Source organism: Hibiscus syriacus, unplaced genomic scaffold, assembly GCF_006381635.1.
Source record: "Hibiscus syriacus cultivar Baekdansim isolate YM2019G1 unplaced genomic scaffold, ASM638163v2 tig00110053_pilon, whole genome shotgun sequence".
NCBI lineage: Eukaryota > Viridiplantae > Streptophyta > Magnoliopsida > Malvales > Malvaceae > Hibiscus > Hibiscus syriacus.
The window spans coordinates 593045-603396 of record NW_024062577.1 but is presented as its reverse complement, the minus strand read 5'-3'; the positions used below and the strand labels follow the sequence as shown (position 1 = coordinate 603396).

The 10352-nt window shown below is 36.3% G+C and overlaps 1 protein-coding gene and 1 pseudogene across 1 annotated transcript; one reads left to right on the top strand and one right to left on the bottom strand.

The window, feature by feature from the left end:
• Window positions 1-850: 850 nt before the first annotated feature.
• Window positions 851-8131, top strand: LOC120214156 (annotated as a pseudogene).
• A 74-nt stretch (window positions 8132-8205) lies between these two features.
• LOC120214155 lies at window positions 8206-9825 on the bottom strand. Its single transcript, XM_039212122.1, has 3 exons — window positions 9731-9825; window positions 8938-9255; window positions 8206-8861 (listed from the first exon to the last, which is right to left on the bottom strand). The coding sequence occupies exons 2-3, from the start codon at window positions 9226-9228 to the stop codon at window positions 8427-8429; spliced, it is 726 nt and encodes a 241-aa protein (XP_039068053.1). The 5' UTR covers window positions 9229-9255; window positions 9731-9825; the 3' UTR covers window positions 8206-8426.
• Window positions 9826-10352: the final 527 nt, after the last annotated feature.

Genomic DNA, 10352 nt, shown 5'->3' with positions numbered 1-10352 from the left:
ATTGTTGCAAATTCTGGTCGTGATTTAATTCCTGCAATGGTCTATGGGTTTGCATCTATCTCTTTCCACTTCCTACCTTTTGGACAGTTCTTGTGTCTATTTTCATTTTTGGCTTCACAGAGAAAAAAATATTACTAGAAAAAGGTGCTATCAAGAAAATGTTTTATTTGTATGTGTTAAGATATTTTGCTTTATTTTTTCCAATTTGTGCATCTTCATGATACTACTAAGTACTAGCATTTTAAGACAAACAATTACAAGTGATCTGGCTTGTTCTGATTGGATCTGATTACTTTTTTTCTCTTTTCAGGAGAAATATCTGGACAAGAGTTTGGTGGAATGTATTGTGTGCTGTTAATTTCTAGGTATTGTTTTCTCTCTCTCTTGCACACTCTGGTTGTTTTCTTCTTCTTTGGAATTGGGTGTGGGTATAGTCTTGTTTTTCTCTCTATCGCTTTATTGTGCATGAATTATACATGTTGGTGTATATTCGCAGGTCTGTTGTTGATCAGCTGGTCTTCTCAGGATATTTGGTCGGGAGGTTGCCGAGCTCCCTGTAGTGGCAACAAGCAGAGAACATCAAGGAAAGTAATTCTTTAACTGATTTAACTACGACTGTGATTTGTTCCCGCTGTCAACTTCAATATGTCTTTTGGTCTGTTAGAAATTTAATACAAACTTCTATGTTGAGCATTTACAGTTATGTCACAGTAAAACCTGTTACATTCTAGTATAGCTTATCGGTTTTTGTTCTCACTCTTTGAATCCGTTCAAAACATGAATGCCTATACTACTTATGGACCAAGCAAACATTTAATCATCATCATCTTTGATCTTGTTATAGGGCTATTTTCGGGCATTATTCGCTTGTATTAAGGCATATTTAACTTTCCTGAACGTGGAAAACCTCATGCTCCCCGCAGCTGAGGAAGCTTTGTCAATTTGGAAAAAGAAATTTGGTTTTGAAAAGATGCATGAACAGAAAGTAAGTGCTGTTTTAAATCTTTTTTATTTGATAAACAAAAATAATTAAAGCTTAAGAACAACCACTGTGAACTTTATTTTTGTCTTCAGTTTGATGAATTACCAGAAGCAGCTACAACTGATGATTTTCAAGGGAACATCTATTATGGTAAAAATTGCAGGTGATTCCATTAACTCTTATAATTTTTCCGAAAACTTTCTATCGGAATTGCTAGCCAGTTTTGGCAATGGCTTTAGCAGTACTTTTAATTTGAGTTGGACTTTCTTCCTTTAGTAGATTTTTCCTTTTTTTTCCAGAACCAAACAAGCATTGCATGCATTAAGGGGAGAAAAAAACTTCTTTTGCTCATTTTTTAAGCTTTTTGAATATGTAAAAGCATATTACAAAAAGGAACATTATGCCTAAAAACATGCTAAGCTGGATATCTACATAATTTGAAGGTAATTAGGGAGGTATAATGTGAAAAAGTATTTATTTGAACTAATTTTTTTCTCTAAATAATAACATAGAATAATATGAAGATATAAAAAGACAGAGATCTAAAGAATTATATTAAACTATAGAATTTGAATGTACTCGAGTAAGAAGCTGCATCCAACCCCTCACCCAAACCATCAATTCTTCTAAAAAATTAAATACAAGTATGGAAAAAAAATGTCACAATACATAAAATATATTACTGCTATATAAATTTATAGTAAATGCTTAAATTTAAATTTATTCCGTCGTATACGAATTGGGCCTTCAATAGAATTTTTTTTTAATTTAAAATTTGATTGTAAAATATATTAAAATGAATCTAATAAAAATTATTTTTAAATAGTAAAATAAAAATTTTAAGTCAGACCTGATGTGGATACAGGCCAGCAAGTGAACTCCTAAAACCCTTACAAAATCTCTCTTTCCCTTTTCCATTTTCAATTCAGCGTCCATCCAAGTGAGAGAAAAGCGCAGAAAGAAGCATTTATCCCTCGTTTTCAGAAATGTATTCATGCACCCACATTTCGCCTATTTGAAATTATCTGAAATGTTTTCTCCTAAGATCAACTTTGTTTTCTCACTCTGATATCTATCCTACGAATTTTTACTTAATGATTCTGTTTGGCAGCCCTGCAATGATATAAGGTTTTCTTTTTGCAGATTGTAACTCTTTTTGTTCGCCAAAGGATGATTTTAAAGTATTTGATTCTTCATCGAATGTTAATGAGGCGTCCAATTATATACCAGCAGCGCCTATTATTCTCCCTAATGGAGTATGGAAGCAGGTCAGACATTTTTTAGATTATTTAATTCTTCATATTTTCATTTAGATTTTGAATTTCTATCTACATTTGCTAACTATACGGTTACATTTCTGGTTGCAATTGCATAGATTCCGGGGGGAGTTACCGCTGCTAAGGGATTTAAAGCTGTGGCTTATATGGTGGATTACGTGCCAAAGGAGAAAACCTGATCTTGCGCTTGTCACTTGTGACGTCGATGCCAATGTTGCAGGTGGAATTTTTAGTTGCTTATTCTATAGATAGAAACATAATTGAATATGTCTTCTTTATAAATATTTGGGTAAGTTTATTTTGAAAAATACTGTTGATTTTTCAGGCTGTGTTCTAGAACTCATTTGGAATGTTTTTCCAGGGACACTTACCACAAATGTGTTTGCAGCAGCACCGGTGTTGTACTGCAAAATGTATTGAATAGCACGAAACAGTATGTCAGATTGGCTATCTTATTGACCCTTGTATAGGAGGACAATCTTCTTGTAGATTTATCTTGAACTGAGTACAATTTGTTTTCAATTGCCTTTGTGGGCTACTAGAGTTCTTTGTGGTATATAGTCCCCCTTTTATATGGCTAATTACTAATCATGCATCTTATCAGGCGCGTGCTGTGTTAATACACGTCAGGCCAATGCAGCAACGGTTTGTAAAACTAGCACTATTTTCTTTTTCTTTACTCTGTGTTTGGTCAGAAGGAAAGAGGTAAAAGAAGAGGGTGGATGTTGAAACTACCCCCACCCCACCTCCCTCATTTGGTAGGAGGGGAGTAAAATGAGTTTATTTGCTTCTATCCTTTTCATCCAATGTGGGTGGAACACTTTCACTTAAATTAAAATTTTATTTGCACCTCTACCTCTCCTTTCCCCCCTTTCCTCGCCCCTATTCCTTTTATCCATTTTCTTTCCTTTCTTCCAAACATAGTTTTAGTCTTTATCTTTTCCCACTTGCTTTCCAGTGAGTGCATTTTAAACATGCTTCATTTCTTATACAGTTTAAGCGTGGGAAAAGACTCCGTGTTTCACTCTTCTTATTGTTTGAGCATTCTAACATGCCAGATTGAATCAAATTTTCATGGCTAATTGACTTTCTGATGGTTCCAGGGTGCTGGTTATCAGGATGTGTAGATGTGCAAATGCCCTTGCTACAGTATGCAACTATTAGAGCATAAAGTCACTTGTTCAGTTTCGATCTTTGTACAGGCTGCATTCTTTTTCACCACCTTTTTTGTTTACAATTTTTCAGATCTTGCAAATAAAGCCTGAGGAAGTGTTGATTGAATCCACTGGTGTGATCAGAGAATAAAGAGGGTGCAAACCCTTTTTGTGTTTTTGCCTTGAACATGTGCATCCTATTTATATGCTTTTTTGTCATGGTGACCTATTAATGCCATTTAAGTGAACTTTGGTGATATCTTTTGACCAGACTGATAATACAATCCATGGATCATAATGTCATATGCAGGAAGCACTTTTGAGTTCACTCCCAAGGCTAGTTAATTCGCTATCACCGTCTGTTCAGGGGTACTACTTTATGCTTATTCTTTATTTATTTTGGTGGTTTACATACTTATGTAAAGGACTAGAGACATGGATGTGATGAAATTGCTATGATGTTATTTTTCCTTTGTTGGTAAATTACAATAGAACATGAGGCCTAATGCTTAGTTGAGCAGGAAGTAACTTGCATATCTGCAAATATTTCCAAAATTACAATTACCACATGGTATTTCTATAAATATTCTAAGAAGTGAGATTCGAATGAGGAGAGAACATAAGTTTTGTTCGAATTGCTTGCTGAAAAAGCAGCCTAATTTTATAGGCTGAGAATTACAAAGTTTAACTAGATATTTTTTCCTACCTTTGTCTCCTAAAAGTTGATCTTATCTTCTAAGAAGATAAGTCTTAATCATAAATACAAGTAAATTACAATTAGAACTTGTGATAAACAAAAACTCATTTTCTAACAGCTTTTAAATTACAACAGCTTTCCACACTCACCCTCAAGCTAGGTGTATATGTTGTACAAACCCAGCTTAGCTTTGAGTCCTTTAAAGCTCGTTCTTGGAAGAGCTTTGGTAAGAATATCTGTAAGCTGGTATTGAGTAGGTATAGTTTTAGTTCTGCAGTCCCATTGTTGACCTTTTCTGAAATAAAGTCTGTTAATCTCCACATAATTTGTTTGGTCATGATGAACATGATTTTTAGCAATGCTTATGGTTGATTGATTGTCACATTGTATCTTGAAGTGATCCTTTGGATCAATCTTTTAACTTTTTAATAGTTTTTGAATCCATATCTCTTCACAAATTCATGAAGCAAGTGCTCAAAATCAGCCTCCGCACTACTTCTTGAGACTACGAATTGCTTTTTGCTTCTCCATGTGATTAGATTGCCCCAGTAAATACTCCAACAAAGTTTGCATCACTGATACTTCTACGTCACAGTTTTCGCTCTTTTTAAAGGGTAATCTGTGTCTTGGAGTCATTTTTAGGTATCTTAGGATCGGTTAACAACCTCTACATGTTTTTCAAGTGGATCGTTCATATGTTGGGCCAATGCTTACTAATATGAAATGTCTGGTCTTATATGTGAGAGATACATCAACTTGCCGACTACCTTTGGTATTGCTCTTTGTTAACCGGAACTCCTTACTCTTCCTTCATTTTGAATGGATCCATGGAGTTTCTGTTGGTTTTACCAAAGCACACGTCTAGTTTACAATCCTAGAACATGCTTCTCTGAGAGATCACAATTCTTGTTCTGGACCGAGCCACCTCCATCCCTAGAAAGTACTTGAGAGCATCAAGGTCTTTGATTTTGAAGTCAGCAGCAAGCAACCCTTTTAGCTTGATTATTTGTTTGTGTCATCTTCTGTTATAATAATATCATCACCATAGATAATAAGAATGGTCTTATTACCTTTTGAGGAAGTTTTCTAGAACAAGGTATGATCAACTTGACTCTGATTGTATCTATAAGTAACCACTGCTTTGGTAAACTTGTCAAACTGTTTTAAGATCATAGAGAAATTTCAACTTGCATACTTTGTCACCATTTGACTGACTTTGCCTGGAGGTGTCTCCATGTACACATTGTCAAGATCCCTATTTAAAAATGTATTCTTGATATAAAAGCCACTCTTCGTTTACTGCTAATGACAATAGTACTCGAACCGTGTTTAGTTTAGTGACATGAGCAAATGTCTCTTGATAATTTATCCCATATGATTGAGTGAACCCTTTTTCCAATAGTCTCATTTTGAACCTTTCAATACTTCCATTTGCATCCCACCGTTTTCTTCCCTTAAGGTAGTTCTATGATAGTCTGAGTATTATTATTTTCTAACGCTTTAATTTCGTGTTCAACTGCCTTTTTCCATACTAGAATCTTCAGGGCTTCCTAAATTGATTTCAGAGTCCGTATACCATCAAGTGATGTAGTGAATGCTTTATAATTTCAAAGCAGTTTTTTCATAGTATACATATCTTTAAATAAGATGATTAGTACATTTCGTATTCCTTTTCTCTGAGAAATGAACAGTTCTAAGTTATCTCCAAAAGGAATAAGTGAATAATTAGGTGAAGATTCCATACTATTAGCTTTTAAATTGCGACAGCTTTCCACAACTACAAAGTGTGCATAACCATTTGTGGTCTCATTGTGGTTGTTCAGGGCAGATTCTGCTGCAGTGGCAATTACCACAACCGACCTGGTTAGCAAGAGTGTGGCTATTGAATATGAGGTAAGTAATAGTTTTAAAGGGATAACAATTTAATATCTATAATCGTATACTTTTGCTTCTCAGAAACCAAAATATTTTCCATTTTATATGGTAGCATTGTCTCAGAGCCATAGAACTTGAAGGTTTCTTATGAATCTAGTATTTCTTTAAATGCATCTGATGGCCATGTATGACTAATTATTTTCTAAGGTTGGAGGGACAACTATAAGAATTGGGGGAATGGCAAAAGGTTCTGGGATGATCCACCCTAACATGGCAACCACACTCGGTGTAAGTCTTTCAAGTGTTTCTAGCTTTTCTATAGGATATAACTCCAATTCTATTTTCAAGGCTGATAAGTCTCTCAGGTAATAACAACTGGCGTGCTTGTTGAAAGTAATATATGGAGAAAGATGGTTAAGGTTTCTGTAAGCCAAAGTTTCAACCAAATCACTGTATGTAATTTAATTTCTTTAATCCTCCCTGTAACTTATTTCAACTAGGTAACATCTTAGTTAATGATCTCCTTTCTTCCATGGCTTGGCTTAATCTGTTTCTACTTGTTTTTAACAAGGTTCTTTTGTTCTTTCTTCTGTAGGTTGATGGAGGTACCAGTACCAATGATGCTGTCATTGCTTTGGCCAGTGGGTTTGCTGGATCAAATTGCATCACTTCGATGAACACTTACGATGCTGCACTACTTCAAGCAGGTCTTGATGCTGTAAGTTGGTTGCATTCGAGCTTTTCATTCATCCTATCTAGTTTAAAATAGGTTTGTTAAATGTTGAATGAACAAATAGTATCCTTTGTGCAAACCTCCCAATTTATCCATACAACAAACTACTTAAGAGTTTTGGTTGCATTTTTTGGAATGATGTCTCTTGGGTTAGTTTTTTTATCTTGGCCAATGTTTGAAATGAGTTGCTTGAGGTTTTAATTTAACGCATCTCATCTCAGGTAATGCAAGGTCTTGCTAAATCAATAGCTTGGGATGGAGAAGGTTCAACGTGTTTAATTGAGGTCTGCACTCTTCAATTCTGTATTCTCTCTATTTTCGGACCAACGGAAGTATCTTTCTTACCGAATGAACCCTGATGCTAAGCCACTTTAACTAATATCTTGTTCTGATATTATAGGGTAATGCATTTAAATTTAGGCAAGAAAATCTCCTGGGTGGTCTATTTGTGTTTTCCCCTTATTACGGGGTCCTTGAATGGTCTTAGCCAAAGCTAACCTAGAGATGCAGGTCACAGTAAGAGGTGCCAAAGGAGACGCTGAAGCTGCAAAGATTGCTCACTCTGTGGCTGCTTCTTCACTTGTGAAGGTATGAAATTTGAACATAAAATCCAACAGTTAATCATAGGATTGCTAATATAAATTATGTCAGGCCGCCGTATATGGGAGAGACCCGAACTGGGGGTGTATGGCTACTGCTGCTGGCTGTGCAGGGATTTCTTTGACCCAAACAATCTCCAGATATTTCTTGGAGATATCATGCTCATGTATGCTGGAAAACCAATTTTATTTGACCGGTAAAGTTTGCTCTTGCTTGCTGTCGACCTCTCCTTCCAATGCTTAACAACATAAGATGACATGCTAGAAAGAAGTCAGAGGACACATTTTGAGTTCAGTTGTTAAATCATATGTACATTATGCACTTAGCTAGTGATTAAGGAGAAAATACACGTTATTTAGTGGGGTTAGGAAGTGATCTTGTAAATAAATTCAAAACCTTATCATACCTAATCTATAGTTTCCGCATATAATTTCAGGCTTGCAGCCAGCATCTATCTCATTAAGGCTGGTGAGACACATGGAACGGTGGAAATTAAAATTTCTGTTGGTAAGTTTCTCCAAATTTGACTCATAACATGCCCTTAATCCTGTATTCATCTTTATCATTTTAATGTTTGTATTGAACTGCAACAGGGAACGGACTCGGATAAGGTGCAGCATTGGGGTGTGACTTAAATTATGACTATGTCAAGGTAAATGCTGAATATACGGCATAAAAGACTCGTGGCGGCCTGCTCCGATGCCTTTGATCGTTCAGTATGTTTAACAGTACTTTTACTAGAACTGCAATAAAAAACTGCATTTCCTCCATCTATGTTCATCCACACAAGGGAAGCATGATGGAAGGAATAAACTAGGAATCAACTTTCAATTTCTTCAAGTGGTTCTATTCTCAAAGCACAGATTTGTTGCCGAAAATGAACAATCAGTTTGCAGAAATATATGTTTCAGGTCTTCTCATTAAAGAGGTACTGGTAATATATTTACAAAGCAGTCTTTTGCTGGCTAACAAAACTTTCAAACCCACACTATTATCACAAACCATTACATAATTGCATTCAAGTAAATTGTTCCAATGACCATGATAGAGAGAGCTGAAAAGAGCTTTATTTATCTACAAGGACTGCTAAAAGCAAAGGGAGACATACTCATAGTGCCTCCGCCACAGAGTAGTGCATGTTGGTTGGTGAGTTTTTCAGAAAACTACTCCCACAGTGAGGGTCGGGACTGCCAACGTTGAAACCATCAAGGCTGATTGAGGAGTTGGCTAATCTATCCAGATGAACCTCCGGCGGAGGTTTATAACTCCTATCAGAACTCCCACCACCCCCACGGCATTTGTTGTCTTTACCACCGCCACTACCTCGTCCTGCATTGTTGCCCTTCTGCCCTTTCTTTCCATTTTTCTTCTTGTCATTCTTCTTCTTCTTTGATTTTTGCTGCTTTCTGTTTCCAACTGTATGCAATACGGACGTTGGTGGAGGATCGTAGACGTCAGGTGCCCATTTAACGGTTAGCTTCTTCGGTGGCAATCCCTGTTTCTCACGGCTACCTTTAAGGGCAGAAACTAGCTTCAAGGGAGCCTGTTAACAGCACGGATTCAGGAAATGAAACAACAATGGATCTACTTAAACTCAATGTGTAACAAACCAAACTCACGGGCAAAGAAATCGAACGGGAGTAAGTCTGCACGGAATCCTCCGAGAACATCCGTTGCAATGCAGTGACAATTTCATCATCTTCAGTAAGAACAGCGGAAGGAAACGATGCAGACTTGGCTAAATTCTTTCGCAGAGGTTTGCTTTGATATCCCTGTTCAAGCAACTCTTTCACATTACTCGTATTAGTATTTTCATGAATCGATCCGTGAACGCATTCATTCAAGTAAGTAGAAACCTCAGCCTGCTTCATGTCACTGATACCATCTTCCTCTCGAGAGCCCATATCCATTTCCAATATCAACAAATAAAACAAGTCCTAGCTTCAATCAAAGAACAACAACCATCGGCACGTTTGTAAACTTTCTAAACTATAATATCACAGATAGTGCATGAGAAAACCAAAACTTGAATCGGATCCCATTAGATTTATTAACAAAACTAAGAATCCAGCTAAATGTTTTCATAATATAATTAAGATGAACTCAGATCTGAAGCACTACAACAAATGAAGTAAATACAGATTAAAATTTCTCAAGAATCTTATTTATGACTAATCCTAAGGATTTAAAAAACCATCACATATCCATAGTATTGTAATCATATAAAACAAAGACAATGATCAAACTTTGAACAAGAAATCAGCTAGATACCATTTCACCACCCGTGCGGGCAGCACGAGCTAAGCGGATAATGATAATATACCTTTATTTAGAAAGCTTCTGAAAGTGCAATCAAATTCAAAAATCTTAAGAAACCTCTGAGAAAAGCAACACCAATTCAAGATCGAATACCTCAAGTGTTTTTTTTCCGGATCGGACGATTACAACCTCAAAAAAAACAGGAGAATCTGAATGAAGACAGAAAAGAGAGGCGAGAAGATAGAGAAGTCAAAATGATTGGATGTGGGAAATGTTAACTAAGATTACCACGCCGATCACTCTTTTCAAGATGTTTCAAGCGATGGGAACATAAACCAGCATGAAAAGGAGTTAAAGAATGGATTAGCAGGAGAAAAACCGATCCGAGAGGAAACGAGGGCATATTATCGTTTTATGCTCTTCGAAACCCCCCAATTTTCGAGAATAAAACCCTATTTCCCCCCTTTTATTTGCTTCGAATCTGTGAAGATTTAAAAGCAGAACCCTGATGCGAAAAAAATGGTGAAGAGTGAAAAGATGAAGGAAGGTGGACAGATGAAGGAAGCAGGTTGGATAAAAGATCGGAAGGGAAGAATCTTGTGACAGTGAGAATGGATATGACGGTATTTGAAACGGAATCAGGAACGAACACGTTTCATCATGGTTTTGTCATCTTACCTTTGTTCTTGTCTGACATTCAGATATTTTTGTTCTTGTCTATGATGATCATTTATGCACCGTTGATCTTGATTGCTTTTATGTCAACTGATTATCC